This window comes from Cherax quadricarinatus, chromosome 17 (genome assembly GCF_038502225.1).
Source record: "Cherax quadricarinatus isolate ZL_2023a chromosome 17, ASM3850222v1, whole genome shotgun sequence".
In the NCBI taxonomy this organism is placed as follows: Eukaryota; Metazoa; Arthropoda; class Malacostraca; order Decapoda; family Parastacidae; genus Cherax; species Cherax quadricarinatus.
In genome coordinates, this window is record NC_091308.1 from 27,883,740 (window position 1) to 27,903,739 (window position 20,000).

Genomic DNA, 20,000 nt, shown 5'->3' on the forward strand with positions numbered 1-20,000 from the left:
GTGGTGTGATGGTGGTGTGATGGTGTGATGGTGTGATGGTGGTGTGATGGTGTGATGGTGGTGTGATGGTAGTGTGATGGTAGTGTGATGGTGGTGTGATGGTGTGATGGTGTGATGGTGGTGTGATGGTGTGATGGTGTGATGGTGGTGTGATGGTGTGATGGTGGTGTGATGGTGGTGTGATGGTGTGATGGTGGTGTGATGGTGGTGTGATGGTGTGATGGTGTGATGGTGTGATGGTGGTGTGATGGTGGTGTGATGGTGGTGTGATGGTGTGATGGTGGTGTGATGGTGGTGTGATGGTGGTGTGATGGTGTGATGGTGTGTATGGTGGTGTGATGGTGTGTATGGTGGCGTGATGGTGTGTATGGTGGTGTGATGGTGGTGTGATGGTGTGTATGGTGGTGTGATGGTGTGTATGGTGGTGTGATGGTGTGTAGGGTGGTGTGATGGTGTGTATGGTGGTGTGATGGTGGTGTGATGGTGGTGTGATGGTGTGATGGTGGTGTGATGGTGGTGTGATGGTGATGTGATGGGGTGTGATGGTGGTGTGATGGGGTGTGATGGTGGTGTGATGGGGTGTGATGGTGGTATGATGGGGTGTGATGGTGGTGTGATGGGGTGTGATGGTGTGATGGTGGTGTGATGGTGTGATGGTGGTGTGATGGTGGTGTGATGGTGGTGTGATGGGGTGTGATGGTGTGATGGGGGTGTGATGGGGGTGTGATGGTGGTGTAATGGGGTGGTGGGTAGAAGGGAGGTGGAACACCTGTTGAGGATGAAAGATAATAGAACAAGAGAAGGACGTCCTGGCTGCAGCAATGAACGTCCATACACACACACACACACACACACACACACACACACACACACACACACACACACACACACACAGGAACACGCACGCACGTGCACATTTACCGTTGTTGATGTTGCTATTGTTTAGGTTGATGGTACTGCTGTTGTTGATGCTGTTTATTACTGATATCACTGGTATGGTTACTGTCAGGTGTACTCAACTATTCGTCCTCTCAGAACTGACAAAGTGGCTTCAGTGTTCTTATGTAACACCAAAGGTGCCATGTTCCTAGGTAATATCAAAGGGGCTATTTTTTTAGGTAACGCCAAAGGTGCTATGTTCTTATGTCACAATAAAGGTGCCATGATCTTAGGTAATATCAAAGGTGCTATGTTCTTACGTAACACCAAAGATTGATTTTTTTTTCAACAAGTCGGCCGTCTCCCACCGAGGCAGGGTGACCCAAAAAAGAAAGAAAATCCCCAAAAAGAAAATACTTTCATCATCATTCAACACTTTCACCTCACTCACACATTATCACTGTTTTTGCAGAGGTGCTCAGAATACAACAGTTTAGAAGCATATACGTATAAAGATACACAACATATCCCTCCAAACTGCCAATATCCCAAACCCCTCCTTTAAAGTGCAGGCATTGTACTTCCCATTTCCAGGACTCAAGTCCGACTATATGAAAATAACCGGTTTCCCTGAATCCTTTCACTAAATATTACCCTGCTCACACCCCAATGGAAATAAGTCACTCTGACTTTTTTGGGTTATCCTAGGTTCTCTACACATATGCTGCTATGTATGATAATTCTATGTAACGGTATTTGTGTATACCTGAATAAACTTACTTACTTACGTCAGGTCCATTCGTCTCCATTCACTCCTATCTAACACGCTCATGCACGCTTGCTGGAAGTCCAAGCCCCTCGCCCACAAAACCTCCTTTACCCCCTCTCTCCAACTCTTTCGAGGACGACCCCTACACCGCCTTCCTTCCCCTATAGATTTATATGCTTTCCATGTCATTCTACTTTGATCCATTCTCTCTAAATGACCAAACCACCTCAACAACCCCTCTTCTGCCCTCTGACTAATACTTTTATTAACTCCACACCTTTTCCTAATTTCCACACTCCGAATTTTCTGCATAAGATTTACACCACACATTGCCCTTAGACAGGACATCTCCACTGCCTCCAACCGTCTCCTCGCTGCTGCATTTACCACCAAAGCTTCACACCCATATAAGAGTGTTGGTACTACTGTACTTTCATACATCCCCTTCTTTGCCTCCATAGATAACGTTTTTTGACTCCACATATACCTCAACGCACCACTCACCTTTTTTCCTTCATCAATTCTATGATTAACCTCATCCTTCATAAATCCATCCGCCGACACGTCAACTCCCAAGTATCTGAAAACATTCACTTCTTCCATACTCCTGCTCCCCAATTTGATATCCAATTTTTCTTTATCTAAATCATTTGATACCCTCATCACCCTACTCTTTTCTGTGTTCACTTTCAACTTTCTACCTTTACACACATTCTCAAACTCATCCACTAACCTTTGCAATTTTTCTTTAGAATCTCCAATAAGCACAGTATCATCAGCAAAAAGTAATTGTGTCAATTCCCATTTTGAATTTGATTCCCCATAATTTAATCCCACCCCTCTCCTGAACACCCTAGCATTTACTTCTTTTACAACCCCATCTATAAATATATTAAACAACCATGGTGACATTACACATCCCTGTCTAAGACCTACTTTTACCGGGAAGTAGTCTCCCTCTCTTCTACACACCCTAACCTGAGCCTCACTATCCTCATAAAAACTCTTTACAGCATTTAGTAACTTACCACCTATTCCATATACTTGCAACATCTGCCACATTGCTCCTCTATCCACTCTATCATATGCCTTTTCTAAATCCATAAATGCAATAAAAACTTCCCTACCTTTATCTAAATACTGTTCACATATATGCTTCAATGTAAACACTTGATCTACACATCCCCTACCCATTAATCAAAGCCATAGTAACTAGAATAATTATAATTGAAATGTGCCTGAAAGGTAAAGGGTCGTGGGATAACGAGAATACAGGTTAAGTAAAGGGTGGGAATCCTTCATAAAGCTACACACAAAACTTATTGAATCGTCGTTGAATTTCATGAGATGATTGGTGGAATTCCGGTGTTGTTCGCAGGCGTTGTTCAAGTTATCATTCCTACAAGCATTAATGTTTTTACTGAGACATATTTCGAGGTTTCTTGCTGTTTCACCTACATACATTCTGTCACAGCCTCCACAAGGTATAGTGTAAACCACTGCATTGACTGGTTCATGGTGGTTCGATTTTGTCCTGGTTAGATCCCATATGGAAGTGCTGGATGCGATGGCGATTATAGTGTTAGCTTGCTCGAGTACTTTAGAAACTCACGTTTCGGTCCAAGTCTGGCAGAAACGTCGTCGTAAGCTTCTCTCTCCTATGTGCAGGTTATTTGTGTACAGAATCTCTTTAAATACAACAATTACGCCACATACACCAGTCATTATCACTGCAGATCTATAGGCAGCTTCCCAGTGCCATCCAGACACACATATTTTCAAAGAAGAGAGAGCAAAATACCTGTATGATGCACAGGATCCAAGCAAAGGGGATCTCGTAGGAGCTGAAGTGACCCCAAGAACGTACCTCGCAGCTGTCCCATAGCTTTCTGCTGCTATTTTACTCCCAAAGAAGACTATATCATTCAGTGTTAGGTGGTGTGGGGCAGCGACCTCGTAAAACCTCACCCACGACCCACCTCACTGTGGCCTTGAGTGACGACCCAAGTTCAGCAACTCGAGGATTCCCGGTCAGAGACCTAACCTTTTAAAACTGGTTTGCGTTACGCAAGAAATTCATTCAATTCAAAATTATTATAATTATTATTATTATTTACAACTCTTATTATTATGACTATTATTATTATGACTATTATTATTATTATTATTATTATTATTATTATTATTATTATTATTATTATCGTTAGGAAGCGCTAAACCCGTGAATCTCATACATTGCCCTGGAAGGTGAGCAGATTTGATCCGAGGAAGGGAAGGTAGCTTCAGTTCCTTGAACCAAGAGCACTCCAGCAGACAAAATCTTTGTTGATGCCTTGATATTGTCATGAGTGTTTCACCCTGGGTGAAGCTTGGCTGAAGCCTAGATGAAGCCTGGTTGAAACCTAAGTAAAGCCTAGATGAAGCCTGATTGAAACCTAAAGCCTAGATGAAGCCTGGTTGAAACCCAAGTAAAGCCTAGATGAAGCCTGGTTGAAACCCAAGTAAAGCCTAGATGAAGCCTGGTTGAAACCCAAGTAAAGCCTAGATGAAGCCTGGTTGAAACCCAAGTAAAGCCTAGATGAAGCCTGGTTGAAACCTGGGTGAAGCCTAGATAATGCCTGGTTCAAACCTAAGTAAAGCCTAGATGAAGCCTGATTGAAACCTAAGTAAAGCCTTGATGAAACCTGGTTGAAACCTAAGTAAAGCCTAGATGAAGCCTGGTTGAAACCCAAGTAAAGCCTAGATGAAGCCTGGTTGAAACCCAAGTAAAGCCTAGATGAAGCCTGGTTGAAACCCAAGTAAAGCCTAGATGAAGCCTGGTTGAAACCTGGGTGAAGCCTAGATAATGCCTGGTTCAAACCTAAGTAAAGCCTAGATGAAGCCTGGGTGAAGCTAGACAGAAGCATGAGTGAAGCCTAGATGAAGCATGAGTGAAGCCTAGATGAAGCCTGGGTGAAGCATGAGTGAAGCCTAGATGAAGCCTGGGTGAAGCATGAGTGAAGCCTAGATGAAGCCTGGGTGAAGCCTAGATGAAGCCTGGGTAAAGCTTGGCTGAAGCATGAGTGAAGCCTAGATGAAGCCTGGGTGAAGCCTAGATGAAGTCTGAGTGAAGTCTAGGTGAAGCTTGGCTGAAGCGTAAGTGAAGCCTAGATGAAGCCTGGGTGAAGCCTAGATGAAGCCTGGGTGAAGCATGAGTGAAGCCTAGATGAAGCCTGGGTGAAGCCTAGATGAAGCCTGGGTAAAGTTTGGCTGAAGCATGAGTGAAGCCTAGATGAAGCCTGGGTGAAGCCTAGATGAAGCCTGGGTGAAGCCTAGATGAAGCCTGGGTGAAGCCTAGATGAAGCCTGGGTGAAGCCTAGATGAAGCCTGGGTAAAGTTTGGCTGAAGCATGAGTGAAGCCTAGATGAAGCCTGGGTGAAGCCTAGATGAAGCCTGGGTAAAGTTTGGCTGAAGCATGAGTGAAGCCTAGATGAAGCCTAGATGAAGCCTGGTTGAAACCCAAGTAAAGCCTAGACGAAGCCTGGTTGAAACCTGGGTGAAGCCTAGATAATGCCTGGTTCAAACCTAAGTAAAGCCTAGATGAAGCCTGGGTGAAGCTAGACAGAAGCATGAGTGAAGCCTAGATGAAGCCTGGGTGAAGCCTAGATGAAGCCTGGGTGAAGCTTGGCTGAAGCCTGAGTGAAGCCTAGATGAAGCCTGGGTGAAGCCTAGATGAAGCCTGGGTGAAGCCTAGATGAAGCCTGGGTGAAGCCTAGATGAAGCCTGGGTGAAGCCTAGATGAAGCCTGGGTAAAGCTTGACTGAAGCATGAGTGAAGCCTAGATGAAGCCTGGGTGAAGTCTAGATGAAGCTTGGCTGAAGCGTAAGTGAAGCCTAGATGAAGCCTGGGTGAAGCCTAGATGAAGCCTGGGTGAAGCCTAGATGAAGCCTGGGTGAAGCCTAGATGAAGCCTGGGTAAAGCTTGGCTGAAGCATGAGTGAAGCCTAGATGAAGCCTGGGTGAAGCCTAGATGAAGCCTGGAAGCCTGGGTGAAGCTTGGCTGAAGCATGAGCGAAGCTTGGCTGAAGCCTGGGTGAAGCCTAGATGAAGCCTGGGTGAAGCCTAGATGAAGCCTGGGTGAAGCCTAGATGAAGCCTAGATGAAGCCTGGGTGAAGCCTAGATGAAGCCTGGGTAAAGTTTGGCTGAAGCATGAGTGAAGCCTAGATGAAGCCTGGGTGAAGTCTAGATGAAGCTTGGCTGAAGCGTAAGTGAAGCCTAGATGAAGCCTGGGTGAAGCCTAGATGAAGCCTGGGTGAAGCCTAGATGAAGCCTGGGTGAAGCCTAGATGAAGCCTAGATGAAGCCTGGGTGAAGCATGAGTGAAGCCTAGATGAAGCCTGGGTGAAGCCTAGATGAAGCCTGGGTGAAGCCTAGAAGCCTGGGTGAAGCTTGGCTGAAGCATGAGCGAAGCTTGGCTGAAGCCTGGGTGAAGCCTAGATGAAGCCTGGGTGAAGCCTAGATGAAGCCTGGGTAAAGTTTGGCTGAAGCATGAGTGAAGCCTAGATGAAGCCTGGGTGAAGCCTAGATGAAGCCTGGGTGAAGCCTAGATGAAGCCTTGGTGAAACTTGGCTGAAGCATGAGTGAAGCCTATATGAAGCCTGGATGAAGACTAGATGAAGCCTGGGTGAAGCCTAAATGAAGCCTGGGTGAAGCTTGGCTGAAGCATGAGTGAAGCCTGGGTGAAGCCTAGATGAAGCCTGGGTGAAGCTTGGCTGAAGCATGAGTGAAGTCTAGATGAAGCCTGAGTGAAGCCTGGGTGAAGCCTAGATGAAGCCTAGATGAAGCCTAGGTGAAGCTTGGCTGAAGCATGAGTGAAGCCTAGATGAAGCCTGAGTGAAGCCTAGATGAAGCCTGGGTGAAGCCTAGATGAAGCCTGGGTGAAGCCTAGATGAAGCCTGGGTGAAGCCTAGATGAAGCCTGGGTGAAGCCTAGATGAAGCCTGGGTGAAGCTTGGCTGAAGCATGAGTGAAGCCTGAGTGAAGTTCTCTGGATACAGTATTCAAAACAGTATTTTTATAAGCGCAAAACCCGTGTGGGCTCTAAAGAGCAGGGAAGGGTGGATGAGACATATAAGAAGCAAAGGAATTGAGACGCGAGACGTGTGAGAGGTGTGGTGTCAAGTGGATGCCAAGTGGGTGTAGTATGTGTCAAGTGGGTGTCAAGTGCGTGTAGTGGGTAACAAATGGGTGTAGTGTGTGTCAAGTGCATGTAATGGGTGTCAAGTGTATGTGGTGGGTGTCAAGTGGATGTGGTGGGTGTCAAGTGGATGTGGTGAGTGTCAAGTGTAAATTTTCAAGAACTGACCTGAGCAATACTTCAGCACGTTGCTGTCGTCTTCATGCACCATCTTCACGGCGTCGTAAATTTATTTACACACACACACACACACACACACACACACACACACACACACACACACACACACACACACACACACACATATATATATATATATATATATATATATATATATATATATATATATATATATATATATATGCAATAAGATCACAGTAAACAGGTGATTTCAGAATATGCAAAACAACCACTCTGAAAGATTAGAGAAGTTCCAAGCGCTTTCGTGACTACTCACATTATCAAGGAACTATGAAAGTAAAGCATCCAAGGAAGCTATATAAGGGGTCTGGCCAGCACCTCACTATCAGATCCCACAACGGTTAAACACCTGACGCCTGGGTAGAATAGTTTGTGGGTGAGTTGTGCAAAGGACCTATCCAAGTTGGGTCGGCGCGCGTCAGGTGTTTAACCGTTGTGGGATCTAATAGTGAGGTATTGGCCAGACCCCTTATATAGCTTCCTTGGATGCTTTACTTTCATAGTTCCTTGATAATGTGAGTAGTCACGAAAGCGCTTGGAATTTCTCTATTCTTTCAGAGTGGTTGTTTTGCATATATATATATATATATATATATATATATATATATATATATATATATATATATATATATATATATATATATATATATATATCCTGTTAAAAAGGTCAGGTTAGTTGGAGGTGTGAAAATTCTGGCTTCCCAGCCACCCACAACATCTCCCACCCACAGGCTTCCCAGCCACCCACAACTTCTCCCACCCACAGGCTTCCCAGCCACCCACAGGCTTCCCAGCCACCCACAACTTCCCCCACCCACAGGCTTCCCAGCCACCCACAACTTCCCCCACCCACAGGCTTCCCAGCCACCCACAACTTCCCCCACCCACAGGCTTCCCAGCCACCCACAACTTCCCCCACCCACAGGCTTCCCAGCCACCCACAACTTCCCCCACCCACAGGCTTCCCATCCACCACAACACATCCCACCACCCACATCCTAACCGCCCACCACAACGTATTATCCCGGTGACATCAGACAGTCCAGGGGCGCTTAAACGTTTTCAAGGATTCGTTATGCAATGTTGACGCTCGTGGGACAAACTCTGATAAAGTTGCATCTCCCCATTCGTCATCGTTTCTCACCAGATGTTTCCCAGTGATCTCATCTCCATGTTATGTGGCGCGACTGGGAATCTTGCCCGTCACTGTGTGTCATGGAATTTTAACCTGATAACACTAGTCTACCAAATTTAACTTTTCATCCAGTTCAGGAACTAAGTTGATTGTTTTAATTAAGCTATCTCTCAAGCGTTGATCAAGTATCTAAGCTTGTTTAGTCTTTATCGCGATTTTTTTTTTAAATCTCGTGATCTATGTTTTGGTTATCTGAGGTTGAAGAACCACATGATCTGTTACCTAACAATAGTAGGTATTGTATTATACATGGATTAAGTTGTGGTGCAGCAGCGTCCAGCAGCATGGTCCAGCAGCAGTGTCCAGCAGCAGCGTCCAGCAGCAGCGTCCAGCAGCAGCGTCCAGCAGCAGCGTCCAGCAGCAGTGTCCAGCAGCAGCGTCCAGCAGCAGTGTCCAGCAGCAGTGTCCAGCAGCAGCGTCCAGCAGCAGCGTCCAGCAGCAGCGTCCAGCAGCAGCGTCCAGCAGCAGCGTCCAGCAGCAGCGTCCAGCAGCAGTGTCCAGCAGCAGTGTCCAGCAGCAGTGTCCAGCAGCAGTGTCCAGCAGCAGTGTCCAGCAGCAGTGTCCAGCAGCAGCGTCCAGCAGCAGTGTCCAGCAGCAGCGTCCAGCATCAGCGTCCAGCAGCAGTGTCCAGCAGCAGTGTCCAGCAGCAGTGTCCAGCAGCAGTGTCCAGCAGCAGTGTCCAGCAGCAGCGTCCAGCAGCAGCGTCCAGCAGCAGCGTCCAGCATCAGCGTCCAGCATCAGCGTCCAGCAGCAGCGTCCAGCAGCAGCGTCCAGCAGCAGCGTCCAGCAGCAGCGTCCAGCAGCAGCGTCCAGCAGCAGCGTCCAGCAGCAGTGTCCAGCAGCAGCGTCCAGCAGCAGCGTCCAGCAGCAGTGTCCAGCAGCAGCGTCCAGCAGCAGTGTCCAGCAGCAGCGTCCAGCAACAGTACCCTATCAAACTGATCATCAGGTTCCCCTGATGATATCACTTCACCATGATGGCTGTCTTGGTGAAACCGTTCATTGTGCCGTTCAATTTCACAGAAACTGTATGTGTTGGAGCAAAACTAAGCTTAGATTTAAATTCAGCGTCCCATAGTTAGAATTTAAAAAAAAAAAAAACAACTAAAACCACTGATGGCCAGTGTAAGCAGCGTTTTTCCCCGTGTGATTCGACGCGAATATTAAATAAGTATACAAACTCCTTATATCCTCCCTCCTGCCAGCCTCAAATTAATGGTGTTCCATGGATGGGTCGTCCACCTGCTGTTTACCAGACGATGTGTACCTCACCCCTCCCATCCGTCCCTGTGTTTAAAATATCTTGTATTTACTGGAATGGAACTTTTGATCGTGGTGTCACGTTTTATTTTATAAACTTATTGCATAAGCTTTGAAAATTTTCGACTGTTTAGGCCATGCATCATGTCTTTGATTATTTCAACTCGGCCATCTCTCACTATTTTTTTTTTTTCTAATATTTTCCTTCTACATTCTCTTTTAGTTTAAAGTTATGGCACGTACCTCCGAACCCTCGACTGGTCCGAACCCTTGACTGGTTTCAAACGGATTCGTTGGACAATAAAGCAGACTGTAGACGGATGGGGTTGTAGGCGCCCTTATCAAACACAAACAATAAATATAAATCAGGAACTTACACGGTAAGCTGTCCAATATACAAGTACAGTTAGAAATAGAAATACAAATAGCTAGAGCTTCATTTAAGGAGGTTATTAATAAAGTATTCAAGAGGTTGCTAGTAGAATTACAGTAAATCAACCATTCAAACCATTATGAAGCTCTGTGTAGTCTGCAGTCAATCAAACAAACGGGCTTCCACATGGATAAATTGTCATTTTTGTGGAAATTGGTGTCACGCCCCTTGTGCAGATATCCAAGAACTAGCTACAAGCAGTATTAAAACAGGGAAATGTTTTTGGGTATGCCCAAATGAGATAAATCTGTGGACTAAAATCACAAGTGTATTAAAAGAGGATAACATCAAAGCTGCTTTCATAGAAAACCTGGAAGCTTTCTACAACAGATGGAAACATAAAAAGTCTGGGCTGAATGGTACTGCCCTTGATACTGGCCATGTAGTCAGAAACTGTAAGGTTGGAGGTGATGTCCTGGTAGTCAGTAAATGTGGGGCTGATAGTGCTGTCCTGGGAGACAGTAATGGTGAAGCTGGAGGTGCTGTCCTGGGAGACAGTAATGGTGAAGCTGGAGGTGCTGTCCTGGGAGACAGTATTGGTGAAGCTGGAGGTGCTGTCCTGGGAGACAAAAATGGTGAAGCTGGAGGTGCTGTCCTGGGAGACAGTAATTGTGAAGCTGGAGATGCTGTCCTGGGAGACAGTAATGGTGAAGCTGGAGGTGCTGTCCTGGGAGACAGTAATGGTGAAGCTGGAGATTTTGTCCAGGTAGTCGGGAATTATACGCAGGAAGGAATACATATAAATGACCTCATAGGGGACAGGAGCCATAGTGGGGAAACAAGTGTAGTCAAAGATAAGATAAAACCAATATTGCAAACTAGAAATACCACAGGAAATAGCAAACAAGAGGACTCCACTAGCAATAGTGAGGATATATTACCAAAAACAACTGGTGGGAGCTCCATTGTTGGTGCTAGGGAGGATAGGAATAAAACAGGGAAACATGCACCAACAGGGAATACAGTCACAGAAACCCAAGGCAAACAGAAACCAAGCCTGTGCACATACTATGCACTTGGTATATGCAGACATGGGAAATCTGGAAAAACAGACGGGACGTGCAACTATGACCACCCTACACAACTCAAATGCAAACTCCCTTCCTGTAAGCTTTTTCACCCTGAAATGTGTAACTCTTCAGTACAGGAAAGACTGTGCTATAACTTAAATTGCCAGGCACACCATCTAAAGGGGACAAAAAGATACAAAACATCCAGGCCATGGGAAAACCTGGGTAGCCACAGCCACTCAAGAGGGAGAGGTTTTTTAGTGCCAGAAAGGAAAAAAAACTGGCAGGAAATGGCAGAAATCGTACACCAAATCCAGTCATTCCTGGAGTGGAACCACAGTCGATGGCCTCCACTCCAAACCAACAGATACAGATATTAATGCCTGAAAAAAAATCCCCCCCAGTACCAACAACACCACCAGTCCGATGACATTCTTCTTTGCAAATATACAGGGTCTAAAGCCAGCAACAAACAAAATACCTTTCATCCGTGGACTGCTTGCAGAGGCAAAGGCAATGTTCGCGGCTTTCACTGAGACCCACATAAAGGATCACTTGGACAACGAAATATGGATCCCAGGTTACAACCTATACAGATGTGACAGAGTGAACAGGCAAAAGGGGGGGGGGGGGTTGGCCTGTACATTGCAGAGTCACTTGTTTGCACAGAACTGCTTAATGCCTCAAATGATGTAGTGGAAGTTTTAGCAGTAAAGGTCGAGAACCAAAACTTAGTCATTGTGGTAGTCTACAAGCCTCCGGATGCAACATCCCAGCAATTCCAGGAACAGCTGTTAAAAATTGACCACTGTCTGGAAAATCTTCCAGCTCCTGCACCCAACATCTTGCTCCTGGGGGATTTCAACTTAAGGCACCTAAAATGGAGGAATATAGCAAATAATATTGTTGCAGTAATAACACCAGGAGGCAGCTCTGATGAAAACTCACACTCACACGAGCTTTTAAATCTCTGCACAAAATTCAATTTAAACCAGCAAATAATAGAGCCTACTAGACTGGAGAATATACTAGACCTCATCTTCACTAACAATGATGATCTGATAAGAAATGTCACCATATCAAAAACAATATACTCAGATCACAACATAATTGAGGTTCAGACATGTATGCGTGGAGCCCCAGACCGACATAATGAGATTAGTCACGAGGGAGCATTCACCAAATTCAACTTCAATAACAAAAACATAAAGTGGGACCAAGTAAACCAAGTCCTAACCGATATAAGCTGGGAAGATATACTAAGCAACACAGACCCCAACTTATGCCTAGAACAGATTAACTTGGTGGCACCCGATGTATGCACAAGGCTTATTCCTCTAAGAAAAAGGAGGAGTAGATGTAAAATAGAAAGAGACAGGCGCTCCCTTTACAGGCGACGAAAAAGAATAACAGAGCGGCTAAAAGAGGTCAATATATCTGAAATGCGTAGGGAGACACTGGTCAGAGAAATAGCAAGCATCGAACTTAAGCTAAAGGAATCTTATAGGAGTCAGGAATCGCGGGAAGAACTAAAAGCCATAAATGAAATCGAAAGAAACCCAAAGTATTTCTTCTCCTATGCCAAATCAAAGTCGAGAACAACGTCCAGTATTGGGCCCCTACTTAAACAAGATGGGTCCTACACAGATGACAGCAAGGAAATGAGTGAGCTACTCAAGTCTCAATATGACTCAGTTTTTAGCAAGCCGCTAACCAGACTGAGAGTCGAAGATCAAAATGAATTTTTTATGAGAGAGCCACAGAATTTGGTTAACACAAGCCTATCCGATGTTATCCTGACGCCAAATGACTTCGAACAGGCGATAAATGACATGCCCATGCACTCTGCCCCAGGGCCAGACTCATGGAACTCCGTGTTCATCAAGAACTGCAAGAAGCCCCTATCACGAGCCTTTTCCATCCTATGGAGAGGGAGCATGGACACGGGGGTCGTCCCACAGTTACTAAAAACAACAGACATAGCCCCACTCCACAAAGCAGGCAGTAAAGCAACAGCAAAGAACTACAGACCGATAGCACTAACATCCCATATCATAAAAATCTTTGAAAGGGTCCTAAGAAGCAAGATCACCACCCATCTAGAAACCCATCAGTTACACAACCCAGGGCAATACGGGTTTAGAACAGGTCGCTCCTGTCTGTCTCAACTATTGGATCACTACAAGGTTCTAAATGCACTAGAAGACAAAAAGAATGCAGATGTAATATATACAGACTTTGCAAAAGCCTTCGACAAGTGTGACCATGGCGTAATAGCGCACAAAATGCGTGCTAAAGGAATAACAGGAAAAGTCGGTCGATGTATCTATAATTTCCTCACTAACAGAACACAGAGAGTAGTCATCAACAGAGTAAAGTCCGAGGCAGTTACGGTGAAAAGCTCTGTTCCACAAGGCACAGTACTCGCTCCCATCTTGTTCCTCATCCTCATATCCGACATAGACAAGGATGTCAGCCACAGCACCGTGTCTTCCTTTGCAGATGACACCCGAATCTGCATGACAGTGTCTTCCATTGCGGACACTGCAAGGCTCCAGGCGGACATCAACCAAATCTTTCAGTGGGCTGCAGAAAACAATATGAAGTTCAACGATGAGAAATTTCAATTACTCAGATATGGTAAACACGAGGAAATTAAATCTTCATCAGAGTACAAAAATTCTGGCCACAAAATAGAGCGAAACACCAACGTCAAAGACCTGGGAGTGATCATGTCGGAGGATCTCACCTTCAAGGACCATAACATTGTATCAATCGCATCTGCTAGAAAAATGACAGGATGGATAATGAGAACCTTCAAAACTAGGGAGGCCAAGCCCATGATAACACTCTTCAGGTCACTTGTTCTATCTAGGCTGGAATATTGCTGCACACTAACAGCACCTTTCAAGGCAGGTGAAATTGCTGACCTAGAAAATGTACAGAGAACCTTCACGGCGCGCATAACGAAGATAAAACACCTCAATTACTGGGAGCGCTCGAGGTTCCTAAACCTGTATTCCCTGGAATGCAGGCGGGAGAGATACATGATTATATACACCTGGAAAATCCTAGAGGGACTAGTACCGAACTTGCACAAGAAAATCACTCACTACGAAAGCAAAAGACTTGGCAGACGATGCAACATCCCCCCAATGAAAAGCAGGGGTGTCACTAGTACGTTAAGAGACCATACAATAAGTGTCAGGGGCCCGAGACTGTTCAACTGCCTCCCAGCATACATAAGGGGGATTACCAACAGACCCCTGGCAGTCTTCAAGCTGGCACTGGACAAGCACCTAAAGTCGGTTCCTAACCAGCCGGGCTGTGGCTCGTACGTTGGTTTGCGTGCAGCCAGCAGTAACAACCTGGTTGATCAGGCTCTGATCCACCAGGAGGCCTGGTCACAGACCGGGCCGCGGGGGCGTTGACCCCCGGAACTCTCTCCAGGTAAACTCCAGGTATACATTTATAAATGGGATTCACTGTTTTCTGGCGGGTTATTCACCTATATCAGGAATATCAAGGAACCATAGTCAATATCAAGGGACCATAGTCAATATCAAGGAACAATAGTCAATGTCAAGGGACCTTAGTCAATATCAAGGAAAAACAGTCAATATCAAGGGACCTTAGTCAATATCAAGGGACCATAGTCAATATCAAAGAACAATAGTCAATATCAAGGGACCATAGTCAATATCAAGGAACCAGTCAATATCAAGGGACCATAGTCAATATCAAGGTACAATAGTCAATATCAAGGGACCTTAGTCAATATCAAGGGACCATAGTCAATATCAAGGAACAATAGTCAATATCAAGGGACCTTAGTCAATATCAAGGGACCATAGTCAATATCAAGGAACAATAGTCAATATCAAGGGACCTTAGTCAATATTAAGGGACCATAGTCAATATCAAGGGACCATAGTCAATATCAAGGAACCAGTCGATATCAAGGAACCATAGTCAATATCAAGGAACCATAGTCAATATCAAGGAGCAATAGTCAATATCAAGGGACCTTAGTCAATATCAAGGGACCTTAGTCAATATCAAGGGACCATAGTCAATATCAAGGAACCATAGTCAATATCAAGGAACCATAGTCAATATCAAGGGACCATAGTCAATATCAAGGAACCATAGTCAATATCAAAGAACAATAGTCAATATCAAAAGTCCATAGTCAATATTAAGGGACCATAGTCAATATCAAGGAACCATAGTCAATATCAAGGAATAATAGTCAATATCAAGGGACCTTAGTCAATATCAAGGGACCATAGTCAATATTAAGGGACCATAGTCAATATCAAGGAACAATAGTCAATATCAAAAGACCATAGTCAATATCAAGGAACAATAGTCAATATCAAAAGACCATAGTCAATATTAAGGGACCATAGTCAATATCATAAGAACATAAGAATGTAGGAACACTGCAGAAGGCCTACTGGCCCATACGAGGCAGGTCCTTATCAAAACGACATCTGAGTCCTGTCATTTCAACTCCATATTGTTTCAGACTTTGGAACAATGCTCTTAGTGGGATGAATTGTAAAGGACCTGCCTAGTATGGGCCAACAGGCCTGCTGCAGTGTTCCTCCTTTCTTATGTTCTTATGTTGTAATAAAGTTGGTAGAATTACCGACAATATGTAAAGTAAAAGGACACAAGTGCAACTAATGTGACATTTATTGTGGCAACGTTTCGCTCTCCAGGAGCTTTATCAAGCCAGTGGCTTGATAAAGCTCCTGGAGAGCGAAACGTTGCCACAATAAATGTCACATTAGTTGCACTTGTGTCCTTTTACTTTACATGTTCTTATGTTCTTATGTTCTAACATCCCTGACTCATCTGTGTCTTCGACTTCCAATTGTGACCCTTTGTTGCTCTGTCCCATCTCTGGAACATTCTGTCTCTGTACACCTTATCGATTCCTCTCAGTGTTTTATATATCGTTATCACATCCCCCCATCTCTCCTGTCCTCCATTGTCGTCAGGTCGATTTCCCTTAACCTCTCCTCGTAGGACATGCCCCTTAGCTCCGGGACTAGTGTCGTTGCAAACCTTTGCACTTTCTCTAACTCCTGTAGATTTGTGACACAGGATTTCCCATCTCTGAATCCATGCTGTTTGTCAGTGCTCCACCACTCTTCTCCTGGTAATCTTCTCCATGACTTTGCATACTATACACGTCAGTGACACTGGTGTATAGTTTATAAGAAAGGAGGAACACTGCAGCAGGCCTGTTGGCCCATACTAGGCAGGTCCTTTAATTGCCTTGTTTCTGTCTTTCTTAAAAATGGGGACTACATTTGCCGTCTTCCACACCTCAGGTAGTTGCCCAGTTTCAAGGGATGTGTTGAAAACTATGGTTAGTGGCACATACAGCATCTCTGCTCCCTCTCTAAGGACCCATGGATAGATGCCCTCCTCTTCACCTCTTCACCTCTTCCTCGGTTGTATGTATTGTGTCCAGCACTTGAGTGTGTACTCCATCTCTCCGTCTTTCTGGATTCCCCTTTGTCTCCTCTGTGAATACTTCTGTGTGAGAATGTCAGTGTGAGAGAACACGAGTGTTAAGGTCAAACTGGCTAGTCCCTCTTATTGAACTTAATAAACCGAGGCGACTGTTAACATATAATATATCGCATATTAAAAGCCTCCACTTGTAACCCACAACAGAATATACACTGTAATAAAGTTGGTAGAATTACCGACAATATGTATAGTAAAAGGACACAAGTGCAACTAATGTGACATTTATTGTGGCAACGTTTCGCTCTCCAGGAGCTTTATCAAGTCATTACCAATGGCTTGATAAAGCTCCTGGAGAGCGAAACGTTGCCACAATAAATGTCACATTAGTTGCACTTGTGTCCTTTTACTATACAGAATATACACTATTTACTAGGTCTGAGACACCCTGCACCATATCACTTGCACTGCTCGCTGTGAAATATTTTATAAACAAGAGTGCGCAGTTATATTTCTAATACCAGGTAGCAGTCACACCCAGTCACATCCAACACACTTTTTGAATAAATAGTTTATATAACCAAGTTGATAAATGAGATACTTCTGCAACATTTGGGTATCTTTATTCTGGAAACGTTTCGCCAGCCGCTGGCTAGGGAAACGTTTCCAGAATAAACACGCCCAATGTTGCACAGGTGTCTATACACACTATACTGGCCCTGTCCAGTCACAACCCTCCGCAGTGTAGCTCCCGGTCAGTACTGTTCTCATGGGCACACCCACTCCAACTAACTTATTCACTCCCCTCTTACTCTCTCACCATTTCTCCTAGAAAGTCATTCCCATGGGAAAAGTCTACACTTGACCTTCATCTGAGAACACACGCAGATAACCAGGGAGAGGCAGATACCGTATTACACTCGACCAACAAGACACTGGACCCGGGGACTGACACTACAGACACAGGTCCTACAGCTACCTAGCTGAAAAATGAGTCTCTTTACAACCCAGACTTGAGAAGACCGTGTGAACAGTCTCTATACATCACACTGAATATGTTGTATGTCGTAATCATACTACCTTTAACACCTTGCTGTGAAGTGTGTTTCACTTACTGTATTCAGGCCGCCTGTACAGTCGGTTTTTCTCTTCCTTCGTCCCCAAGGAAAAAGGAAAATTAACACTGATAAAAATATCAATGTGGTGGTGGTATACCACTACAGGTGTGGTAATAGTGATGGCATAAACACCTGTGGTAATGGTGATGGTGGTATACATACCTATTCTCTTGCTGACCTCACCAGTGTATTCTTGGTCTTTGTATACAACCTTCTCGCCTTGCCGTCCACACCATGCATAAACTCTACATAACATTATCCCCCGTGACGCATCATCGGCGGAAAACAGATCAAAACGCAATACACTAATCAATAATAACGTTCAGTGTATCAACAAGTGAAAATTTCAAGGCGGAAGAGGAAAGCCAATTATGAATGAAACAGTTCTGGAGACTGCAGTGTGGGCAACGGGATGCCAGTTAGGGAGTTATTGCTGCAGTCACCTTGATCTCGGGTGCCCCGTCACACAGGATCCAACCTTCATGACGGAAGTTCGTCACACAGCCCAGGTTCCCAGTGGACACTCATAGAAACTTTTGCCATAGTGAGAAGAACTGGCCCAACAAAACTGCTTTTATACATCGTTTGGTGCTGCAGGTGACGTTCGAAAGTGGTTATTATTTTATGGATCGTGAAAATCATGCAGTAGCAGTGAAACACTGGTGAAACACTGTGAAAACACAAGTAATGCTACAAGTGGTAATGCTATTTTGATAAAGCTAAGGCGACACTGGAGTCTTAATATTTTTCTAAGACATTCTTTGAGCCTAACACTTTTAATAAGGCATTTCTTTCAATATTGTGCTGTAACGGTTGATAATCAGTTAAGTATGGTGAGTATTGTCAATGTGATCGGCAACACCTTGTTGAGACAGTGGGAGTATTTTCATTCTATGTTGGATACTGCAGACACTCAGTATCGTCTTCACGTAATTACCGGAGACCGCCGTGGCGCAGGTACGGACGCCAACGTGTATGTGGTGTTACACGACATTCACGGACGAGTCTCTAACCCAATAACCTCGAATAAAACGTTAATTAATGATAATGAACGAGGGTCCACAACTATCGTCGATGTTAAGGCGGACTGTGGCTTGCAGAGCCCCATCGTCAAAGTGGAGGTGTGGAGGGACAACTTCGCTGACATTACACTGGTGGGCACCATCACACAAAATCTATTCGGTTATCGATCCAGGCGAGGCTCCGCAGCTTGGTTCTTGGACCGCATCGAAGTCGAAGAAGTTTTGAAAAAGCACACCTCAGAGGACCTCACCAACGGCAGGAACCTCTGTCAACCCAGCGAGAAGAACGTTGAATCTCACAAGACTGTGCACAGATCAGCCGAGGGCGGAAGAGTGTGGGTGTTCCCTCTGCAGAGATGGGTTTCAGCAGGCAGAGTGTACTGTATAGAACTCCATGATTGTTTTCTCCCACAAGAGGATCCCAATAGGGAGTCCCGACAGATAGATCTTCAGGAGAAGAGAAAAGAATACAAGTACGCCCAGAAGGTGGAGGATGGTCCAGCACAGGTAACCAAGACTCACATTTTCTGTCATGAATGGCATCCCCATTATTATTGTTGTTGTTGCTGTATCAGTAAGGGTTATATATCGTCTGGGGAATGGAAATATAGGTCGATGGAGGAAAAGGGTAGGTTTATTTTCTTGAATCAAGAGCCTTTCACAGGTATCAGTGTTTCAACAAAATTGGATACATCCCGCAATGTGCTGCTACCCTACTGTATAATAATTATACAGTGGGAACAAAAACTAGCTTTGCTTCTCTGTCATATTCCCTTACCCAGGATGCAGTTCATACAAGATGTTGAAATCTGTCAGCTTGAGCTGGGAGATTTCAGTTGTGTCAGCCTGAGCTGGGAGATTTCAGCAGTGTCAGGTTGAACCGGGAGACCTCAGAAGTGTCAGCCTGAGCTGGGAGGCTTCAGTAGTGTCAGCCTGAGCTGGGAGGCTTCAGTAGTGTCAGCCTGAGCTGGGAGGCTTCAGTAGTGTCAGCCTGAGCTGGGAGGCTTCAGTAGTGTCAGCCTGAGCTGGGAGGCTTCAGTAGTGTCAGCCTGAGCTGCCAGACTTCAGTAGAACAATGTATTCCAGCAAGGGGGTAATTAGCTACGGCAGCTTCAAAGTTTTTTTTTCTATTTTCACTGTGGTATTTTTTACATACATGCATACATACATACATACATTAATAACAAGTTCAGAATCATGATCAGTCTAAGAACATATAATGGTGCTCACTTATATTTTTATACTTATATGCAAAACCACGGGAAGAGTTCACCCTCTTTTCTGCAACATTGCAAGCTCCTGATGATGTGCTGATTGCAACACGAACGGCCTAGAGCTATCTTTCAATTCATCCTGGTTTTGTATAATATATATATATATATATATATATATATAATATATATATATATATATATATATATATATATATATATATTATATATATATATATATATA

At 44.6% G+C, this 20,000-nt stretch overlaps 1 protein-coding gene across 2 annotated transcripts in view; it reads left to right on the forward strand.

Moving 5' to 3' along the window:
* The window catches only part of LOC128686355 (allene oxide synthase-lipoxygenase protein), a 180,351-nt gene that overhangs the window by 80,676 nt on the left and 79,675 nt on the right, over nt 1-20,000 (forward strand). The window contains exon 1 of one of the 2 annotated variants that reach the window (XM_053773194.2): nt 17,989-19,052. The exons of the other annotated variant lie outside the window; for it this stretch is intronic. Coding sequence (XP_053629169.2) covers nt 18,354-19,052 — 699 coding nt within the window. The 5' untranslated portion in view covers nt 17,989-18,353. Of the gene's footprint in view, nt 1-17,988; nt 19,053-20,000 lie in introns of those variants that run through there. 2 annotated transcript variants of the gene reach the window in all.